The sequence below is a fragment of the Chiloscyllium punctatum genome, chromosome 7 (assembly GCF_047496795.1).
Source record: "Chiloscyllium punctatum isolate Juve2018m chromosome 7, sChiPun1.3, whole genome shotgun sequence".
Taxonomy (NCBI): domain Eukaryota; kingdom Metazoa; phylum Chordata; class Chondrichthyes; order Orectolobiformes; family Hemiscylliidae; genus Chiloscyllium; species Chiloscyllium punctatum.
Window position 1 is genome coordinate 99209406 of NC_092745.1, and position 23664 is coordinate 99233069.

Consider the following 23664-nt stretch of genomic DNA (forward strand, 5'->3'; position numbering starts at 1 on the left):
AAGCCAGAGACTTTTTCCCAGAGCAGAAATGGTCATCATAAGGAGACATAATTTTAAGGTGACTGGATGAATGTTTCAGGGAGATGTTAGAGGTAGGTTCTTTACACAGTGTGATGAATGTGTGGAATGCACTGCCAACGGTGGTGGTAGAGTCAGATACATTAGGGACATTTAAGCAACTCTTGGATAGGTGCATAGAAGATAGTACATGAAGGGTATGTAGGTTAGTTTGATCTTAGAGTAAGATCAAAGGTCCGCACAATGAGGGCTGAAGGGCTTGTACTGTGTGGATTGTTCTATGTTCTATATTCTGGAAGTGGGTGGAGGCAACATTCTGTCTCACAAAAAGCATGTAGAATCCCGATAACTGTCTAAATGAAGTGTAAATTACAATTGATAGTTATTTGCTATTACTCCCCTACTATTGTCAAGTTAAACTATAATTCAATCTCTTCCAATCAGAAATGTTTTCTGGCCAGAAGTATGTTGCACCTGCATTGACTTGGGGGAAAGGTGGAGTCGGGAAATTGTCTGTATGATGATTCCCCAGGATCAGGGCATTAGTATTTGCATTATTTCAGAGGATGATCTAATTCTGCCATTATACATGTGACTAAGTGATGGGGCAGGGGGGTGTTGTCTTGAGTGGCAGGTGACTATGGGGGAGTGGCTAGAGCATCTGTAACATTGGTGGGTATTGAGAAGACTTATAGCTCAGGTTGAGGTTCTGAATGTAGGTTTCCTGACTGAGCTGGAAGGTTCATTTAGAGTCACAAATGTACAGCATGGAAACTGACCCTTCGGTCTAACCTGTCCACGCCAACCAGATATCACAACCCAATCTAGTCCCACCTGCCAGCACCTGGCCCATATCCCTCCAAACCCTTCCTATTCATATACCCATCCAAATGGCTTTTAAATATTGCAATTGTACCAGCCTCCACCATTTCCTCTGACAGCTCATTCCATACATGTACCACCCTCTGCGTGAAAAAGTTGCCCCTTAGGTCTCTTTTATACCTTTCCCCTCTCACCCTAAACCTATGCCCTCTAGTTCTGGACTCCCTGACCCCAGGGAAAAGACTTTGCCTATTTATCCTATCCAGGTAACATCAGTGAGCCTCCAGAAAAAGCTTCATAAAGCTAAATCTTCCAGCTCAGTGAGCAAATCTATTTCCATATCTGTAGCATTGCCAAGTGACTTGTACATGGGGATGTATTTTCTTTGTTCGGGGTCTCTCTTCTGACTTTGCATGCTCGCAAAGAGTATCAGAGGGGTTAACCAGCTTGAACAAGCTTTATTAAAGTTTTAACAGTTTGCAGAAGTTGGTGTGTGCAAATTGCATCTCAGCTTCTTTTTCCAAGATTTCGCACACAATATATGGTAGGAACGGTGGGATTCCAACATACACGGAGCTTCCAGGTGGACTAAATAAGCAATTGTCTGAGTGTTGGTTGCGTGAGACTGATGAGCCCACAAAAGGTAACTTGATCTCTCTCTCTATTACGATCCCGACAGCAATCACTGGCCCAGAGACGTCGCAAACAGAATTGCTAACCCCAGCCCACTAACCGAAACAGAACAGGCAACACAGCTCATAAACACGAACAGAGACAGTCCCTAACCAAAACCCTGGCACGGGGAAGAGGCCACCACACAGGTTAACACTCCCTGGCAACACCAAGAGATGTGCTTGATCATGTCCCACGCCCCCCAACCAAAAGACCAATCCAGAGGATTTCATTGATTCTGTTACAAGCACAATTCAAATGTATCAAGCCACACCATAGGACCTCTTCAGTCTGTGCTTCATGGCTTTGACCCCAACCAAGGGTTCTAGCTGGAAAACCCTGTTCAGGGATTACAATGATTGGGAGGCATTTTCCAGAGCCATTCCCCAGCCTGGGGACCAAATCCAGGTGATAAGAGGGGCTCTCCAAAGAACCCTGCAACAACTGGTAGATATAACTAAAGGTATTGGCATGCCAAAGCAGGGGGCAGCCGGTTCAGGCTTTTGGGATCAGCTTTGCTCCACATACTCCACCTATGCAGGTGACACCGCTTATAATGCAGGATAGAAAACTGGCTAACCGGTCGAAGTCAGAGAGTGGTGGTAGATGGTAAATATTCAGCATGGAGTCCAGTTACAAGTGGAGTTCCGCAGGGATCAGTTCTGGGTCCTCTGCTGTTTGTAATTTTTATTTATGACTTAGATGAGGGAGTCGAAGGGTGGGTCAGTAAATTTGCAGATGATACGAAGATAGGTGGAGTTGTGGACAGTGAGGAGGGCTGTTGTCGGCTGCAGAGGGACTTAGATATGATGCAGAGCTGGGCTAAGGAGTGGCAGATGGAGTTCAACCCTGCCAAGTGTGAAGTTGTCCATTTTGGAAGAACAAATAAGAATGTGGAATACAGGGTTAATGGTAGGGTTCTTGGTCAGGTGGAGGAACAGAGGGATCTTGGGGTCTATGTACATAGATCTTTGAAGGTTGCCACTCAGGTGGATAGAGTTTGTAAGAAGGCCTATGGAGTATTATCGTTCATTAGCAGAGGGATTGAATTCAAGAGTCGTGAGGTGATGTTGCAGCTGTACAGGACTTTGGTTAGGCCACATTTGGAGTACTGTGTGCAGTTCTGGTCGCCTCACTTTAGGAAAGATGTGGAAGCTTTGGAGCGGGTGCAGAGAAGATTTACCAGGATGTTGCCTGGAATGGAGAGTAGGTCGTACGAGGATAGGTTGACAGTTCTCGGCCTTTTCTCGTTGGAACGGCGAAGGATGAGGGGTGACTTGATAGAGGTTTATAAGATGATCAGAGGAATAGATAGAGTAGACAGTCAGAAACTTTTTCCCCGGGTACAACAGAGTGTTACAAGGGGACATAAATTTAAGGTGAAGGGTGGAAGGTATAAGGGAGATGTCAGGGGTGGGTTCTTTACCCAGAGAGTGGTGGGGGCATGGAATGCGCTGCCCGTGGGAGTGGTAGAGTCAGATTCATTGGCGACCTTTAAGCGGCATTTGGATAGGTACATGGATGGGTGCTTAATCTAGGATAGAAGTTCGGCACAACATCGTGGGCCGAAGGGCCTGTTCTGTGCTGTATTGTTCTATGTTCTATGTTCTACACCCCTCGGCCCAGTTTAATGCCCTCCTATTACAACATATCACAGAGGGGATAGGAGCTGCTATTAGAACCAACAATGACATGAGTGCTCACTTAATATTGGTATAGTCCTAACGACCCTAAACAGACAACAGTCAAGCATGAAATGATACAGCACGCCTTGTCTGCCCCGTTACAAAGATTCTAATGTCCCTGTTGCAAGCCCTGATGCCCTCACAAACCACCCAATGGAACCCCACCATTGTCCCCAAGGGTGGGTCGACAAATATGACCATACAAATGCCACTCACCCAAATGGCTCCAATGCACATTTTCATCGTTCCCCTTACACCCATCCACCCCCTTTCCCCAACTACCATGGTCACCCCCGACCCAGTGGTAGTCCTCCCCCACGGACAGTTACACATCCAATACAGATATGTTTTCACTGTGATGCAGACAGACATTGGCAGTGCAACTGCCCACTCTTGAACCCGCGATATGGACCCCCAGGCAGGGGGTAAGTTCACTATGTTGGAGACCCTCCCCAGCCTGACTAACCTCCCCCCCCCACCCACCCTTCTGCTTTACCCTGTCCTGACTAACAACCCAGAGGATGAACCTATAGTGCGCTTGACTGTTGGGGGTAAAGAAATCCCCTTCATGATTGATAGCGGCACCACCCGAGATCTCCTGTGCGCACTAACATAGGTTGGACTCTCTCACAGCTCTAAACATCTTAGTGGTCTAACTGGACAGGAGAGGCAGTATCCCTCTAACAGAACTACTCACTGTTCAGTTTAGTCCCCATACCTGCACTATCCAAATCACTCAAACCTCTAATTTAGGCGTTAACCTAGCAGGGAGGGATTTGTTGGGTGTCCTTCAGGTTGAGATTCTCTGCCTTGGTGAGGGCATTATAGTTAGACAATTCTACCAAGAGACAATTCTGAATCTATTGCTTCCCCAATAGTGGGCACTCTAATTACAGCCAAGGAATTTTACGTCTCCTATACAAGTCTGTGATCCCCATGTAAACCTTTGTTACGATTCCACCAGAGCCTGCACTGAACTGGCAGCCATCTTCGCCCTCTTCCGAGTCCATTGTCACAGGACACATTGAAGGTAAAGAGGGATCTGCCATCTTAGTAGACATTCCTCTCCACCTCTGGAACCAACCAGGGTTGGTTTCTTCCCACATTGCCTTTTTGGTAAAAGGGGGCTACAAAGCAAAGGCTCTGGGATTTTTAGCACACCAGTTACAGCAACAGTTGGACCCTGGTATCACTCACCAGGCCCAAATGCTGACCTACAGGAAGTTATTTCTCTAGCCCTTACACCGTGGTGGGTTCACTTTGCCACTACCAACCCTGACACAAACCCTCAGAAGAACCCTTTTCTGACCTCTGGTCAGCTGCTAAGCATGAAGTCAGATGCACCTCTATGGGTCCTCAAAATTCAGATTACATCAGGAGCAGAACTCCCTTCAATACCCTCTAAGACTAGAGGCCATAGAGGGGACATCAGCTTTGATAGAGTTATTCCTCCAGCAAGGAGTTCTATTCCCCTGCAATCACCCTGTAACACCCCCATTCTACCGGTCCCGAAGCCAGGATGCCCAAACTGGAGGTTAGTACAGGATCTCCAACAGACCAACAAAATAGTGCAGCCACTACCCTTGGTCGTGCCAAAACCTGTGACCATTCTCAGCAACACGCCTGCCAGCATCTGTGTTTTCACCACAGTTGATGTGCAGCATGCATTCTTGGCTCTCCCCCAGCAGCTGAGCCACAATATTTACTTGTTTTCACCTTTAAGGGTCAGCAGTACACTCGGACATGCCTCCTTAAGGGATTTATCCATTCGTCCACTCTATTCTCCAGGTATGGCACCGGCAGCTCTGACAGCTCCACAGTCGTCTAGCATGTGAACGGCCTTCTCCTAGCTAACTCCTCAGAATCTGCTAACATTGCAGATACCAACCATCTCCTAAATGCCCTCCACTCTTGGGGATACATTATACCATCCAATAAGGTTTAGTGCGCCCAGCAACAAGTTACACTCCTAGGGATGTTGCTCAGCACTTCACAATGACAGTTGACCCCGGACCGCATCACACCCATCCTGGAGACCCCTCCACTCACGAACGCTAAGCAGATGCATGCCTTTCTAAATTTGATTAACTACTGCCAGCAGTGGTTCCCCAATGTTATGTTACTTACCAAGTAGCTAAACCCCTTTAGCGTCCAATGAGGCCTCAGGGACTTCTGGTCTTCCACTAGGGTGAAAGACAGCTTTCAATTAATTTAAAGGAGCCCTTGCCAGTGCCCTGGCCCTCAGGAGACCACTGTATGACAGATCCTTGCAGCTGTATGCCAGTATGTAGAGGACTGCGCAACCACTGTTTTAACCCAGACTCAGATCATAAGAGGCCGTGGCCTATCACTCAACTCGCCTTGACCCTGTCGCCAGGGGACTCCCACAGTGCTCACAAATTCTGCCGGTTATATAAACCCTTGTGACAGCTGCATCCAATATAACCCTGCAGAAACCCTTGATCGTCTATTTGTCACACACGATTGTAGCTCTCCTCACTTCCTACCAGACCAAACACCTTTCACAAGCTCGACTCAGCTGTTATGAGGTAGCCCTTCTTAACAACCCCCTTCCTGACCTTCTACTCCTGTTCAACCACTAACCTGGCAACTTTCCTCAGTGCCCCACCAAGAGGAGCTTCCCCATCCTCTCATGACTGCCTTAATACAACTACTTCTTGACATTCCCCAACCAGACCTCTCAGATGCTCCAATGCCCACACTGGATTTAACCCTCTTTGTAGATGGTAGTCATCAATATCGCCCCTAGGAACGCATCTCTCAGGATGCGCAATCAGCACCCTCATGGACACATTAGAAGCAGCCTCCCTCCACCCCACTGTTTTCAGCCCAGAACTCTGCGTTGACACAAGTCTCTATCCTGGCCACAGGGAAAACAAGTCAATTTCCACACAGACTCTCAGTACGCCTTAGGCGTGGTTCACAACTTTGGCCAGCTTTGGTCCCAGTGAAGATTCCTGACCTCTTCGAGCACTCCTATTCACAACACTATGTCCAAAATCTCCTTAAGGCCATCCCCCTCCCCAAACAATTGGCCATAAATCAAATGGCCCATATCATGAACACTACAGATGTCAGCCATGGCAATGCCAGAGCTGACCAAGCTGCCAAGGTCACGGCAAGGGCTTGCAATTCAATCATCTCCACTATTAACCGGTAGGCACCCAACCAAAGCAAAAGGCATTCCAGGCATTGTCACGGCACAGCGTTTACAGGGGGTTGCCCCTGATTCAGAAAAGCAGATATGGAAGACACACAGGGGCTCACACTCTGCATCAAGAGGACTCTGGATCACTCCAATCGGTCAAGTATGCATACCTGATACCTTGTTACCAGTACTCATTGATTGGCTTCATATCAATACACACCTTGGCAAGGAAGGAATGACTAATATTGTGTTGAGAACCCAGTGGCACCCCCTACTGGGCAAGGCAATTCAAAAGCACATCAGATCATGTTTGATACCTCAGCAAAATAATGCAGGTCAAGGGGTGTGGTGTGTAACAGGAAAAACTCCCTTGCCAGCAGGTCCATTTGAATGTATTCAGCTTGATTTTATAACAAGTTACAACATTCTCACATCAGGACTGAATTCCTATGCCCCAGAACTTGCCATGCTCCTAGCCAAGCTGTCCTGATACAGTTACTGTACAACTGGCATCACCAACAATGTGAAAAATTGCTCAGGCATGTCCATTCCACAAAAGCAGGACAAATCCAATCCTGTAAATTATTGCACCATGAGACTACTCAATTATCAGCAACATACTGGAAACTGCCATTAACAATGCGATCAAGCAGCACTTACTCTCCACTTATTCTCCGTTTGGACAGATTCAGCTTCTGGCCTAATCCCAGCCTTGGTGGACGGACGGATGGAGCTATTGTTGTCACATGCAGAGGTACAGTAAAAAGTGTTGTGGTGCATGCTATACAGGCAGATTGTACAATACAAAGTGTAATGCAGAACACTGGATTAGTGGTGCTGGAAGAGCACAGCAGTTCAGGCAGCATCCAACGAGCAGCGAAATCGACGTTTCGGGCAAAAGCCCTTCATCAGGAATAAAGGCAGTGAGCCTGAAGCATGGAGAGATAAGCTAGAGGAGGGCGGGGGTGGGGAGAGAGTAGCATAGAGTACAATGGGTGAGTGGGGGAGGAGATGAAGGTGATAGGTGAAGGAGGAGAGGGTGGAGTGGATAGGTGGAAAAGGAGATAGGCAGGTTGTTCAAATCCGGACAAGTCAAGGAGACAGTGCTGAGCTGGAAGTTTGAAACTAGGATGAGGTGGGGGAAGGGGAAATGAGGAAGCTGTTGAAGTCCACATTGATGCCCTGGGGTTGAAGAGTTCCGAGGTGGAAGATGAGGCATTCTTCCTCCAGGCATCTGGTGGTGAGGGAGCGGCGGTGAAGGAGGCCCAGGACCTCCATGTCCTCGGCAGAGTGGGAGGGGGAGTTGAAATGTTGGGGCACGGGGCGGTTTGGTTGATTGGTGTGGGTGTCTCGGAGATGTTCCCTAAAGTGCTCTGGTAGGAGGCGCCCAGTCTCCCCAATGTAGAGGAGACCACATCGGGAGCAACGGATACAATAAATGACATTAGTGGATGTGCAGGTAAAACTTTGATGGATGTGGAAGGCTCCTTTAGGGCCTTGGATAGAGGTGAGGGAGGAGGTGTGGGCACAGGTTTTACAGTCCTTCACCACCGCTCCCTCACCACCAGACGCCTGGAGGAAGAACGCCTCATCTTCCGCCTCGGAACACTTCAACCCCAGGGCATGTGGACTTCAACAGCTTCCTCATTTCCCCTCCCCCACCTCATCCTAGTTTCAAACTTCCAGCTCAGCACTGTCTCCTTGACTTGTCCGGACTTGTCCGACCTGCCTATCTCCTTTTCCACCTATCCAATCCACCCTCTCCTCCTTGACCTAACACCTTCATCTCCTCCCCCACTCACCCATTGTACTCTATGCTACTCTCTCCCCACCCCCACCCTCCTCTAGCTTATCTCTCCATGCTTCAGGCTCACTGCCTTTATTCCTGATGAAGGGCTTTTGCCCGAAACGTCGATTTCGCTGCTCGTTGGATGCTGCCTGAACTGCTGTGCTCTTCCAGCACCACTAATCCAGTATTTGCTTTCCAGTATCTGCAGTCATTGTTTTTACCTCACTGTTTTTACCTGTAGTGCAGAACATGCTGTTACAGCTGCAGAGAAGGTGGAGACACAGGCAGTCAAGAGGGACAGGCAGAGGCAGATCAGAGGTCCATTCAAAAGTCTCAATAGCAGGAAGGGCAAATAAAAAAAAAAAGTGTATTCCATTAGACATCAAGGAATCCAAGTTAAATTGAATCAGGAAATAGTCATACATTTTTGGAGTCACAGCAATCACAAAGACAGAAAGTTATGGTTGTTGGGGAAAAAAAAAATCAATCAACTCAGCCACAAAACATCGCCACTGTTCCTCTGGGTAGTGTCCTTGGACCAAGTCTCTTCAGTTACTTCATCAATGACTTTGCCATCTTCATAAAAGGGGAGAGGGTAGAGATGTTTGCTGATACGTGCACAATGTACAGCACCACTTGAAGCTCATCAGATGGTGAAGTAGTCTATGTCCAAAGACACCAAAATCAGGTTCAGGTGATAGCTAACAACATAAGCACCATTCAAGCGCAAAGCCATGGCCATCACCAAACAATCTCTCTGACACTCAATGGAACTACCATCACTATCTTGAACCAACATCCTGAGGTTCACCATTGACTAGAAACTGAACTAGACTAGCCATCTTAACAAAAGTAGATCAGTAACAGAATTTTACAATGCGTAACTCATCTCCTACTTTTCTTTCCAGCAGTGAAGGCCTCTGAAGTCTGTGCATGGCAATGATTTCAGAACTGGAAGTTAACATTGCAAAGTGCCAGCTCTAATAACTGTGCACAGAAGTATGGAGCGGTCTCACCTTAAAGGGAATGCTGCTTCTGACTACTCAAAAGCCTGTTCACCATCTATAACACACAAGTCAGGTGTGTGAAGGAATACTCTTCATATGCTTATATAATGCAGTTCCAATAACAGGTTTGACACCAACCAGCCCACTTGATTGGCACTCCATCCACCACCTTCAATAGTCACACCTTTTGTAACAGATGTACAAGTGCAGCTCAAAATTAACTGCAGTAACGCACCAAGACATTGCCTTCCAAACCAGTGACCTCGAACACCTAGAAGGGCAGTGGCAGCAGGCGATGGTGTTCACATGCAAGTTTCCCTCCAAGCTACACATCATTCTGTTCCTGGGTCAAATTCTTGCAATGACATTTCCCCCCCACCCCCCAAACAGCATTATGCATGTACTTGTACCACATGAACTGCAGCAGCTCACCAACACCTTCTCCAGTACAATTAGGGATGGAAAACAAAAACTGCCCCAAGCATTGGCTAATAAAAAGAAAAAGTATTTTTCTAGAAAATACAGGACTAACTTTACCATGAAACAACTCCAACAAAGTGCTAGCTGTGTCCAAAGAGAAGTCTGAAATTTTACTTAACTAGTAATTTTCCACTTCAGTTGCAGATTTACTATGGCATTGCTCGTGGGTAGAGCTTTAACTCTGGATCCTCTTCTTTATCTCATCTTCACTTGAAAAAATATAATCTTATGTCCAACCAAAGGTATAACAGATACTGGTTCTCAATCACACTTCCCATAACCTATTTGCAGTTCTTCCTGAACCTGTCATTACTGTTCCACTTCTCAATAAAGTTCCCACCTACACTAATGTACATCTGGTCATTTGATCTGAAGTGGATTCTGGCACCCTTGCTGGTGGTGAGCTTGGTGTTGGGAGAAGCACGTAACCAAAATGGATGGGAACTCTATTGCATAAGGAGGAGTAAGCCATTCAGCCATCAGAGACGATTCCAGCAGTCATAGCTGGTCCGATAAACCTCAACACCACTTTAATGTGTTAACCCCATAACACTTGATACCCTTATTGACTAAGGATTGTTTTCAGCTCAGCCTTGAATATACAAATTGACTCAGCTTCGACAGTGAAGAGCTCCATAGAATCACTACCCTCAGAAGAAATTTTTCTTCATCTGTCATAAGTGGGTGACCCCTTACTCAGATTATGCCCTCTGGTCCTAGACAATCCTATAAAGGGGAATCAAACTCTCCACATCTATCATATCAAGTCCCCTAAAAATCATACATGTTTCAGTAAGTTCACCCCTCATTTTCTGAACTGTAGTGAGTACAAGCCCAAACTCCTCAATCACTCCTGCGAAAATCCATCCATACCTGGGATCAACCCAGTGAGCTTTCTCTGGATTACATCCAATGCCAGTATATCTCTGCTTTGATAAGGGGACCATATTGTACACCTTACAAGATCATAGTTCATCTTATCATTACCTCAACCATTCCCAACTACCCAGATAGGCTCATGGAAGCAAGGGGTAAAAGCTTATCTAGCTGGACTTTATAAATATTCTAATACTTGACTTCCACTGTCATTTCAGGAAAAGAGATCCAAAGACTGCCAGCCTTGAGGGGAAAAAAAGCTTCATCTCTTAAATGGGCAACATCTTATTTTAAAGAAATGCTTATTAGAATTCAACAGCAGGATTTCATAATTAATTGCTTCACAAAAGCTGGTACTCCACTGTCTTTTTCCATCATTTTATCATACGTACAGGAGCAGTCAAGAAGTGACAATTTTTACTGTGCATTTCTTCCACAATTTTCTACTGCTGACGTTAAATCTCCAACACCAACCCAGATGAAGTTTCCAAATGTGAAAGGCAACCATATGGGACAAAACATCTCAGGCACTCCGAACCTTTAGCATCTAATTTTGAATACATTATGATAATATTCGTGCATTTTTCTAATTATTCACATTATGAAGCTTTCTTTCTTGCTATATAAACTTAAATTGTACAAACAAAATGGGCAATTTTATTTCTTGGGTTTCTGCTGATGCAAGCTATTGGATTCATTGAGATTTTGATATCAGTAATTTGGCATTTGTTCTACAATTTATTTATTTCAAAATATTTATTTCAAATTATGACATTTTAGTGTTTGGTGGCGTAATGCCACTTTCATATGCAACATTTTTGATGAGTCCAATACTTCCAAGATGTGCCAGAATAAAATTATATTTATCTTTCTTTGAGGAAAGATAATCTTGCCTGTAAACTATCCATGCAGGTATCTGCTTTGGTGAGCATGTCAATAACCAGAGGTCACAAATTTCAAATTGGAAAGGATCTGGAGAGAAGATGATATCCTGTTCATGCAGGGTTGCCACATGTACAACCGCTGACCTGAAATGGTCATGAAAGCAAAATGCATTAAATGATTTTAAAAAGGGAGTTAGACAGGTACATGACGATTTGAAATTTTCAGGGTTATTGAAAAAAAGGGACTGTGTAACTAAGTACAACAGCTCGTTCAAAGAGCCATCACCATTCAGATCTAATAGCTCCTTCTGTGCCATAAGTTTCTGTGAATTTAGATCAGAAACACCTGACCAGTCAAACAGCTTTATCCCCAGGGTTAAGATAAAACTGATCATTCTCACCTCTGCATGCAAATCCAGGCTGAGGTCGACTAAAGATGCTCCTAAAATCTTCCGGATTTCATTTCTTTCGCTTGGAGGGACACATTCCTCTATTATGTTCCATAGTGATGAAGGGTTTTCAACGTTACCATGAAATCTATTATCACCTTCAGCACAGTTCACATTCATAGCTGTGTGTCAAATCCAGATGCATTAGAAATCAGGGAGGCCTGTTCTATTTGAAAATTCCCCAATTATTTCTCCTGTGATAGAACTGCACAGACTCCTTAGTACCAGCCAATGCACTGATGGATATTCTAGCAATTTATGCACGAGATTGTTTTTAAGAAAAAAAAAGGAAGGAAGTGGCAGGACTACAATGGGGCCTGAAGAGGGAAAGCAGGGACAGTTGATTTACATAATAGGGCGATTGTAGGTCTATGTGCTTTAACCGGACACAGCAGGCTCACGAGGCGAGGAAATTTTATTCATTGTAATGGAGGTCCAATTGTGTCTAAAGTTGAATTGTGAAGCAGCCTGCAATCATCTCAACTGATTAGCACTTGTTATGTTGACAGAAAACAGAAACACTCCATTTACATTCTAACACTTGGCAGAGCAGATAACTTGCACACTGTGCCAATCTTCATATTCAACTGCCTGTTCTGCTAAAACTCAAAATCAAGTTCACAATTCTGCCAAATATCCAGAGGAAATTCATTAACAACTATCACAGAATGATAAGTGGGTTGAACAACTAAATTCCCAAAGCACCAATAAAAAAAAAGTCACAATATATTAAAAATGAAGTTCAACTTTTGCACTGTAATGGACTAGAAGGTCCAACTGGATAAAAATCGACTTCAGGACAAGCACAAGTTGTAATGAAAGGTCAGAGTTGTGATAAACAAAGGGTCAGTGCTTTCCTATTTACAAATTATTCATTTTTGGAATACAAACGAGAATTTCAAATTTGCTGATGTAACAAAACATAAGAGGAATAAGAAACAATGACAGTGAAAAGAATCACCTACAGCATCAAATGGACAAGCAAGCAGAATGGCAGACTATTTAATACAGACAAGGCTGAACTGATGCAATTCCACAAAAGGAAAGTAGAGTAAATACAAATTGTGTGCCAGAACTGAGGGACCTTGGGAGGTTCATTTTCAAACCAGTCTTTGAAAATGGAGGACACATTAAGAAAATAGTTAGCAAAGCTTACAGATTCTTGGGTTTCACACAGAGCTGTTCAGTACAAAATGAGAGTAGTTATGCTGAATCTTTATAAGTGTAGAGAACCCTTAAAGTATTCCCAAAACACCAAATAGTCAAGGAGCAAAAGAGGAGGGAGGAAATAAATATTCTACCACTAGAGAAAAAGTGCTTGTCAAATTAACAGGTTAATGGCTAATATGTCAACTGGACATGATGGGCTAAACACTAGGATTTTAAGGGAAGAAGCTACACAGATCATGCATGCACTGGTACTACTCTTCCAAAAATCCCTAAATTCTTGGACATACTAGAGAATTGGAAAACTGCCAGTGTAAAATGCTTGAATCAAAAAGGAAGGGAAACAAAAACAGAAACGTTACCACACAAAGGCAGACAGCTGAACCAAATCAGCCTTTTGACCTCTGTATTTACAACACAGTAAAATTAAACAAAGACCCCCAACAGTCACTAATGGCACCTGACCTGATATTTGAATAACCAATCCCAAATCTTTGTGAATGAATAAGTTTCTAGGCCCTGTATTTGTACCTTAAAAAGACTTGAAGAAAATTAAATAACAGTAATTTAATTAATGTCTCTGCTTTAATCCCAACAAGTGAGTTTTCAGCCCCCATTTACACACAAGATAGACAAACAAATGCAACTAAGGAATAAATAAAAGAAGCAACACAGGTCAAATTACTTAAATGGCTTTCATAATGCACTGCTTCACAGGCACAGATGTGGACTCCTTGGTTACTTTTCTAAAACTGCGAATTAGCATCACTTCTCAGTTCACTCGGGTATACATAACAATCCTTCTACTTTCTACTCTTTAGGCTTTTGGCAGCTGGTGCAGGAGATTAGACAGACAGCTGTTAAATCTTCATGCTGTATTGTCAGCAGCCAAGCTCATCTCCCCTGAAAACATCATTCAAAATAAAACTTCAATTCCGTTTCCAAGTGACAGACTGATTGTCTTCATCACCCACGCCACACACATCCTTCCCTCCCAACCCCCTCACAGAGGCCTCAATTACCATCCAACATCTGCCATCTGCTTGAACATAGGGTTTCTTCCAACTTACCAGAACCAATTCCCAGATACCGATCTCATTAATAGTAGAAGTTGGCTATCTGTTTAAACACAATAGTCTTCTCTGGCTCACTGTCTGCAGCAAATCTTTTAATCAAGAATTAGCCTTACAAACAAGCAATTTTTTGGTTTGTTCCTTCCCTTTTACTACGAGCTGTCCTAAAGTCCACAAGTCATCCTCAGTTCACAATTCCCAGATCATAAAACTCCAAACCAAAATTGATAACAAAAAAGAAATAAAAATAATGCAATATCAGCACAGGATCTAACAGTAACAACAAGTTAGTGTAATATTTGACATTGGGAAAGCGGAGCATTTTCAGGATAGAAATTTAACTAGTGGAGTGCCACTGTAGTAGGTGCTGGAGGGACAGAATTAATTACAATATATGTTAATGACTTGAAGAAGAAGGTGAATGTACTACAGACAAGTTTGCAGGTGAAACAAAAATAGATAGGAAGTGGTGAGAATAAAAGAGTGAAGAGAGCTGTGTACAGGCTCAGTGAGTAAGCGTAAATTTGGCAGATGAAATGTGAGAAAATGTGAAGTTATCCACTTGGGTAAGAAGAATAGAAGGGCTGAATATTATTTAAAATGGAGAAACTTGCAGAAAGATGTCACATGAGGGATTCAGAGCCCTTGAATATGAACTAAAAAATGATAGTATACTAAGTTAAGCCAACAGTAGGAACAATAAATGAATTATTGGCCTTTATTCCAAAGGATGTGGAGAATAAAAATCATCTTGCTCAAGTATAAAAGGCATTAGTCAGACCATATCTAATATGCAGTGAGCATTTTCGGTTCCCTTTTCTAAGGAATGATTGTCTAGCATTGGAGGCAGTCCAGAGAAGATTCACTCTTAACCCCAGGTACAGAGGGATTTTCTTGTGAGGAGAGATTGTTTAGGTTGAGCTCAGAAGAAAAAAGGTGAGTTTATTAAAACACAAGAGCCTTAAGGGGTTTGGTAGGGTGGATGCTGAGAGGTTGTTTTCACTTATGGAAGAGTCTCGGACCATAAACACACTCTTAAGAGTAAGGGTTCAGCCATGTAGTACAAGGATGATGAGGATTTTTTTCCACACTCAGGTCACTGAATCCACTGAATTCTTTACCACAGCGGGTTTGAGGCTGGGTCATTATTTGTATTCAGGCCAAGATAGATTTTTCAATCAGTATAGCATTTAAGCGCTATGATGAAAAGACTTTTATCTTGCTGAGTTGAGAATGATCAGATCAGCCATGATCTTACTCAGTGGTGGAACAGACAGGATGAGCTGACTAACCTACTTCAATTCCTACATCATACAATCTAACTTTTGTTAGGCCACAACTGTTCACAATGGCTGAGAAAGGATACAAGGGTGTCTAAATAGGTGCAAAGAGAAATTTAACAGAATGGTTCCAAAGAGGTGAGATTTTCAGCTGGGTTGTTCTGTTTGGAGAGAAGGGGATTGAAAGGAAATTTAAGATATAAAGCGTACAAGATGACAACAGATTCATGCAAGGTAAGTATTGAAAACTGTTCTAATCGGCTATTCTAAGGGCCAGAAGACTTAGATTTCAGTTTTGGGCAAAAGTTGCAAGAGGGTGAAGGGGAAGCTTATTCTTTTCAAAAGTATAAAGTGTAATGAGTGGGAACCCACTATCAACAAGAGCCAGCATTTAGTATCCATCCTAAATTGCTTCTGAAAACATGGTGAGCTGCCTTCTTCAACCATGCAGTCCCTACAATGTAGACATACACAATCTATTTTGTCAGGCAGAGAATTCCACGTTTTTGATCCAGTGACAGTGCAGTGATCTAGTTCCAAGAATGCATTTAATTCTAGATGTTGACTTAAGTATTTTTGTCAGTTTTAGCAAAAATTTCACAATTCACAGAACACAGATGTGCATGACTAAAATCATAATTTCAGTGAATGCCACTCACTGTGTAAAGAAGGTCATTGCATGGACAGAATATAATGCAAAGAATGACTAAAAATAAGGATGAAAAAATAGAGCATGAGAGAAAATTATTCAGAAATATAAAAATAGATAAGAGTTTCTATAAATATTTAAAAAGAAAATGATTTAACAAGATGAGTTTTAATCTTATAGAAAAAGTTATTTTGTATTATTAGTTCTTCAACTAAGGAAATGGCAATGGAACAAGTATTTTGCATGAGTCTTCACTGTAGAGAATTCATGATGAAGGGCTTTTGCCCGAAACGTCGATTTCAAAGCTCCTTGGATGCTGCCTGAACTGCTGTATTCTTCCAGTACCACTAATCCAGAATCTGGTTTCCAGCATCTGCAGTCATTGTTTTTACCTCTACTGTAGAGAATACACCTAACTATGGTTAAGCCACATTTGAAGTATTGTGTGCAATTCTGATCGCCAAACAGGAAGGACACGACACGAGAAAGAGTGCAAAGGAGGTTTACCAGGCTGCTCCCTGGATTGGATGTATTAGTAATAAGGACAGATTGGACAAACTTTGATTGGTTTTGCTATAGAGTGTCAGACGCTGAGGGTTTTACCTGATAGAAGTATATAAAGTTATGAGAAACATGCACAGGGTGGACAGACAGTCTTTTTCCCCACGGTGGTAATTGAAAATACTAAGACTCTTAATATAAGATGGGGGGGGTGATGTTTAAAGGACAGGCGTGGCATATTTTTTGTAAAACAAAAGTTAAGTGGAAGGTGCCTGTCAAGGGAGGTGGTAGAAACAGATGCAATAGCAATGTTTTAGAGGTACTTCAACAGACACGTGAACAGCCAGGGAATAGGAGGAGAGGGACCCTGGGATGCATGCAAAATGGGATTAGTTTAGAACGGTCAGCATAGACATGGACAGAAGGGCCTGGTCCTGTCCTGTACTGTACTAACTTCATTCCCAGAGCAGCAAAAAATAAGGCAATGGAAAGGAGGGGAGGAATTCAGGAAAATTACCAGAGAAGTGGTACTGAGCAAATTGCTGACAAGTGCTTGGGTCCTGATGGCCTTCATCTTAGGGTCTTAAGAGTGGCTAATGAAATAGCTGAGACATTGACTGTAGTTTTCCAATGTTCCCTTGATTCAGGGATGATCCTATTACATTGGCAGATGGCATTCTCCCAATGACTATTTGTAAAGACATTATAGCAGGCATTTAGATCATTAGTTCAAAGAAATCAGGCTTGCTTTTGTGCAAAGGAAACTAGCTTTGACCAATCCACTGAAATTGTTTAGAGAACATGCTGTAGATAATTAGGAACTGCTGGATGCCCCTGTTCTTAGATTACCAGGACGCATAAGGTACCACATCAAACATGGATTACAGAAAGTAAAAGTTAGTCATACAGAGGACAGCATATTAGCACGGTTAGAAGTTTGGTTGACCAACAGAAATCAATAGGGCAGGAGCCTTTTTCTTCAAGCTAGCAAAATGTAACAATTGTTGTACTACAGGGTTTGGTGCTGGAATCTTAACGGTTTACAATTTACATGAATAACTTGAGAAAACACAGGAGGTATGGTTATCATATTGGCTGATGGCACAAAGATAGAAAAGTGGGTTGTGAAGATGACACAAGGGGGTTACAAAAACATATCGTTGGATTATATGATGGGGCCAAAGATCTGGCAAGTGGAGTAAAATGCAGGAAAGTCTAAAATTACCCATTTGCAAGAAAAATAAAAAAAGTGCAATATTTAAATGCTGAGAGATTACAGGGCTCAAATGCAGAGAGATCTGGGTATCCTCATACTTTAATCACAAAAGATTTTATGTGGGCACAGAACTAAATTACAAAAAGGTTATAGGATTATAAGAGGACTTCAACACAATAATTTAGTTATGCTTCAGTTATACAGGACACCTGTTTGATTTGATTTATTGTAGTCACATATACCTCAGTACAGTGAAAAGCTTTGTTCTGCAAGCAGATTAAAGCAAACAAGGACATACAGACCGTAGGGTGCTCAGACAGTGACAGGCAGACAAGGTTATGGCTGCACAGGAGGTAGACAAAGGAAGATCAATATTAGCAAGACCAACAATTATTTGAAGTTAGAGAAGTGTTGAGCCCATGAGTGGAGTACTGCAGTGTATTGGTCTCCCCAGCGAAGGATGTCAATGCACTAGCAGCAATTCTGAGAAGGTTTACCAACCAGTACGTAAATGAAAGAGTTCTCTCATGAGCAAAGTCTGGAGTTTCGAAGAGCAAGAAGTGACTGGTGTCCAGAACAATAAATTCTAGAGCAGTCTTGACAAGGATGTGGAGAACACAAAGAATCGAGAAATAGGGATCGCCCATTTAGATTAGATTCCCTACAGTGTGGAAACAGGCCCTTCGGCCCAACAAGTCCACACCTACCCTCCAAAGAGAAACCAACCCAGACCCATTCCCCTACATTTACCCCTGATGAATGCACCCAACTACGGCCAATTTAGCAGGCCAATTCACCTAGACTGCACATATTTTGGACTGTGGGAGGAAACCCACACAGACATGGGGAGAATGTGCAAACTCCGCACAGACAGATGCCTGAGGTGGGAATTGAACCCGGGTCTCTGGTGCTGTGAGGCAGCAGTGCTAACCACTGAGCCACCGTGCCTAAAAGACAGACAAGAGGAAATCACATCAGAGGACAGAGTACCTTTGGAACGCTCTTCCTGGAAAAAAGGGAATTGGAAGCAAGGTCTTTTCCCCAGGGTAGGAGTGACCAAAACTTGAGGGCATAGGTTTAAAGTGAGAGAAAAGATTTAAAAGTGACCAGAAGGGCAACTTTTTAAATTGAGGGTGGTACATATAGAACATAGAACAATACAGCGCAGAACAGGCCTTTCGGCCCCCGATGTTGCGCCAACCTGTGAACTATTCTCAGCTCGTCCCCCTACACTATTCCATCATCCATGTGCTTATCCAAGGATTGTTTAAATCTCCCTAATGTGGCTGAGTTAACTACATTGGCAGGTAGATTTAAAATAGCGATGGAAAAGGATAGACCAGATCTAAAAGTTGAAGCTCTAAATTGGAGAAAGGCTAATTTTGACAGGATTAGTCTAGAGCTTTCGAGCGCTGATTGGGGGGCAGATGTTCACAGGTAAAGGGACAGCTGGAAAATGGGAAGCCTGCAAAAGTGAGATAACGAGAATCCGGAGACAGTATATTCCTGTTACGGTGAAAGGCTGGAAGGCAGAGAGAGAATGCTGGATGACTGAAGAAATTGAGGGTTTGGTTAAGAAAATCCTTAGAGTATAAAGGCAGTAAACATATAGTTAAGAGGGAAATCTGGAAGGCAAAAAGGGGACAGGAGATAGCTTGTGGCAAACAGGGTTAAGGAGAATCCAAAGGGTTTTTACAAATACATTAAGGACGATGGGGGTAACTAGGGGGAGAACGGAGCCCCTCAAAGATCAGTAAATCAGTGATGGGGAGGGGGGAAGGGGGAGGGAGGGAGGAGCGGGGGGGGGCGGGGAGGGAGGAGCGGGGAGGAGGAATGGGAGCGGGGGGGGGGAGGGAGGAATGGAGCGGGGGGGGGGGGAGGAATGGGAGCGGGGCGGGGGGGGGAGGAATGGCGAGCGGGGCGGGGGGGGGGGGGGGGGGAGGAATGGGAGCGGGGCGGGGGGGGGGGGGGAGGAATGGGAGCGGGGCGGGGGGGGGGGAGGAATGGGAGCGGGGGGGGGGGGGGGAGGAATGGGAGCGGGGCGGGGGGGGGAGGAATGGGAGCGGGGCGGGGGGGGAGGAGGAATGGGAGCGGGGCGGGGGGGGGGGAGGAATGGGAGCGGGGCGGGGGGGAAGAAGGAATGGGAGCGGGGGGGGGGGGAAGGAGGAATGGGAGCAGGGGGGGGGGGAAGGAGGAATGGGAGCAGGGGGGGGGGAAGGAGGAATGGGAGCAGGGGGGGGGGGAAGGAGGAATGGGAGCAGGGGGGGGGGGAAGGAGGAATGGGAGCAGGGGGGGGGGGAAGGAGGAATGGGAGCAGGGGGGGGGGAAGGAGGAATGGGAGCAGGGGGGGGGGAAGGAGGAATGGGAGCAGGGGGGGGGGAAGGGGCAGGGGGGGAGGAATGGGAGCAGGGGGGGGGGAAGGAGGAATGGGAGCAGGGGGGGGGGAAGGAGGAATGGGAGCAGGGGGGGGGGAAGGAGGAATGGGAGCAGGGGGGGGGGAAGGAGGAATGGGAGCAGGGGGGGGGGAAGGAGGAATGGGAGCAGGGGGGGGGGAAGGAGGAATGGGAGCAGGGGGGGGGGGAAGGAGGAATGGGAGCAGGGGGGGGGGAAGGAGGAATGGGAGCAGGGGGGGGGGAAGGAGGAATGGGAGCAGGGGGGGGGGAAGGAGGAATGGGAGCAGGGGGGGGGGGGAAGGAGGAATGGGAGCAGGGGGGGGGGGAAGGAGGAATGGGAGCAGGGGGGGGGGAAGGAGGAATGGGGGGAGGGGGGGGGGGAAGGAGGAATGGGGGGAGGGGGGGGGGAAGGAGGAATGGGGGGAGGGGGGGGGGGAAGGAGGAATGGGAGGGGGAGGGAGGGGGGGGGAAGGAGGAATGGGAGGGGAAGGAGGAATGGGAGGGGGAGGGGGGGGGAGGAGGAGGAATGGGAGGGGGAGGGGGGGGAGGAGGAGGAATGGGAGGGGGAGGGGGGGAGGAGGAGGAATGGGAGCGGGGGGGAGGAGGAGGAGGAGGAATGGGAGCGGGGAGGGGGGGGGGGGGGAGGAGGAGGAGGAGGAATGGGAGCGGGGGGGGGGAGGGGGGAGGGAGGGGGGGAGGGGAGGAGGAATGGGAGCGGGGGGGAGGAGGAGGAGGAGGAATGGGAGCGGGGGGGGAGGAGGAGGAGGAATGGGAGCGGGGGGGAGGAGGAGGAGGAATGGGAGCGGGGGGGAGGAGGAGGAGGAATGGGAGCGGGGGGGAGGAGGAGGAGGAATGGGAGCGGGGGGGAGGAGGAGGAGGAATGGGAGCGGGGGGGAGGAGGAGGAGGAATGGGAGCGGGGGGGGAGGAGGAGGAGGAATGGGAGCGGGGGGGAGGAGGAGGAGGATGGGAGCGGGGGGGGGAGGAGGAGGAGGAATGGGAGCGGGGGGGAGGAGGAGGAGGAATGGGAGCGGGGGGGAGGAGGAGGAGGAATGGGAGCGGGGGGGAGGAGGAGGAGGAATGGGAGCGGGGGGGAGGAGGAGGAGGAATGGGAGCGGGGGGGAGGAGGAGGAGGAATGGGAGCGGGGGGGAGGAGGAGGAGGAATGGGAGCGGGGGGGAGGAGGAGGAGGAATGGGAGCGGGGGGAGGAGGAGGAGGAATGGGAGCGGGGGGGGAGAGGAGGGGAATGGGAGCGGGGGGGAGGAGGAGGAGGAATGGGAGCGGGGGGGAGGAGGAGGAGGAATGGGAGCGGGGGGGAGGAGGAGGAGGAATGGGAGCGGGGGGGAGGAGGAGAGGATGGGAGCGGGGGGGAGGAGGAGGAGGAATGGGAGCGGGGGGGAGAGGAGGAGGAATGGGAGCGGGGGGAGGAGGAGGAGGAATGGGAGCGGGGGAGGAGGAGGAGGAATGGGAGCGGGGGGGAGGAGGAGGAGGAATGGGAGCGGGGGGGAGGAGGAGGAGGAATGGGAGCGGGGGGGAGGAGGAGGAGGAATGGGAGCGGGGGGGAGGAGGAGGAGGAATGGGAGCGGGGGGGAGGAGGAGGAGGAATGGGAGCGGGGGGGGAGGAGGGGAGGAATGGGAGGCGGGGGGGAGGGGGGAGGAATGGGAGCGGGGGGGGGGGGGAGGAATGGGAGCGGGGGGGGGGGGAGGAGGAATGGGAGCGGGGGGGGGAATGGGGGAGGTTGGAGGGAAGGAATGGGAGGGGATGAGGGAAGCGGGGGGGGGGAATATCAGAGCGGGGGGAGGGGGATCGGAGCAGGGGACATGGGGGAGAATGGGGGCGAGCGGGGCGGGGGGAATGGGTGGGGTGGAGTGGAATGGGAAGGGGTGGGGTGGAGTGGCATTGGGAGGGAGGTGGGGGGATGGAGGTGGATGGGGGTGTGGAGGGGGAGGGGGAGGGGGAGGGGGGGGAGAGGGGGAGGGGGGGGGAGAGGGGGAGGGGGGGGAGAGGGGGAGGGGGGGAGGGGGGGAGAGGGGGGAGGGGGGGAGAGGGGGAGGGGATTGGGAGGTGGGGGGGGAAATGGGAGGATGCGATTAGGAGGTGGGGTAGATGGGGGCGGGATTTAGCCGGAGAGTGTGACTGAAACACCGAGAACGGCACTTGGCACGCGGACTCAGGCAATGTCGGCCGCAATGTGCACTCACCTCCGCCTCCACCAAACCTCAGCTCTGCCCGGACACTGACCCTCCCTGACACCGTCGCCATCACAAACTCTCATCTCCCAAGGCCCACCTCTCGCGAGAACAGCCGCCGCCAATTTACGATCGTCCAACCCCTAAATGGAGTTCTTCTTAAAGCGAGACCCAGCAGCAAATCCATGCAGGGTCAGTGCATCATCCAGGTGCTGGTCACCAGCATAAACTTGATCACTTCCACAAGCACAAACTACTGGAGATGTGCTTGAACGAAAGAACGTGCAATATTAACAATTACAGAACTCAGCAGGGGGAAAACACTGAAATAAAACCAAGAACTACAGATACTGGAGATCTGAAACAAACAAAACCAGAAATTGCTAAAGACACTCAATTTGCCTGGCAGCATGTGTGTGTGTGTAAAGAGAAACAGAGTTAGCATTTCGACTCCTGTTTCTCTCTCCAAACATGCTGCCAGACCTGCTGATTTTCTCCAGCAATTTCTGTTTTTGTTGCTGAAGGAAGATCAAATTGAACTCGCAATGTTAACTCTTTACTTCTCTCAATAGATACTGTTGAGTTTCTGACTTGGTTTCAGATTCCACTATTTCCCTTTAAGATCAAGTTCAGAACTGTTTTCCTCCCTTTCAGAGTGCAATTGCTGCTTATAAATTTTAATATTACACATCAAGATCAGTTTACTCAAACATGTAGCTGGACAATTAAAACCCATTTTGTTCCAGTGTTAAATTTAAAGTTTTCAACTTATGCACGTAGCCTTTCTAAGTCAGTTATTTCTGATATGCTTGAACTGAAGAAGATGCAATATTAATGGTTACAGAACTCACCAGGAGGGAAACACTAAAAATAAAACAAAGAATAGTAGATGCCAGAGGTCTGAAACAAACCCAGCCAGAAACTGCTGGAGAAACTCAGCAGGTATCTGTGGTAAGAAAAACAGAGTTAATGGTTCTAATCCAGTGACACATCCTCAGAACTGATAGCTGCTTGGAAAAAAGATAGTATTTACGCTGATGATGTTTAGGGTAGTTGGAGGTGAGAGAGAGGCGGAAAAAAGGTAAGGCAGACAAAGGGATGATCTATAATAAGCCAACAAAGAAGCAAGACTACATATATGATAATGGGAACTATGAGTGGGTGAAAATGGCTTGGCTGTGCTAAAAGCAATTAATGTTATTATAGAACCTGAAAACAATGTCATATAATGATAAATAAATGAAATTGCATAAATGCCTGTGTAATCAGTATTCCATTTCAAGCTATACATAAACAGTACAGAACTTAAACATTGGTAAAAGGAGACGATAAGTTGAAGCTTTTCA

The 23664-nt window shown here is 46.7% G+C and overlaps 1 protein-coding gene across 4 annotated transcripts in view; it reads right to left on the bottom strand.

The window, feature by feature from the left end:
* ccdc24 (coiled-coil domain containing 24) overlaps positions 1–22478 on the bottom strand; it is a 94667-nt gene extending 72189 nt beyond the window's left edge. The window contains exons 1-2 of one of the 4 annotated variants that reach the window (XM_072574420.1): positions 22331–22478; positions 11804–11973 (exon numbers count right to left, since the gene is read on the bottom strand). In XM_072574420.1, coding sequence (XP_072430521.1) covers positions 11804–11973; positions 22331–22391 — 231 coding nt within the window. In that variant the 5' untranslated portion in view covers positions 22392–22478. Of the gene's footprint in view, positions 1–8390; positions 8488–11803; positions 11974–22330 lie in introns of those variants that run through there. The other 3 variants (XM_072574421.1, XM_072574422.1, XM_072574423.1) reach the window with 3 other exon arrangements.
* Positions 22479–23664: the final 1186 nt, after the last annotated feature.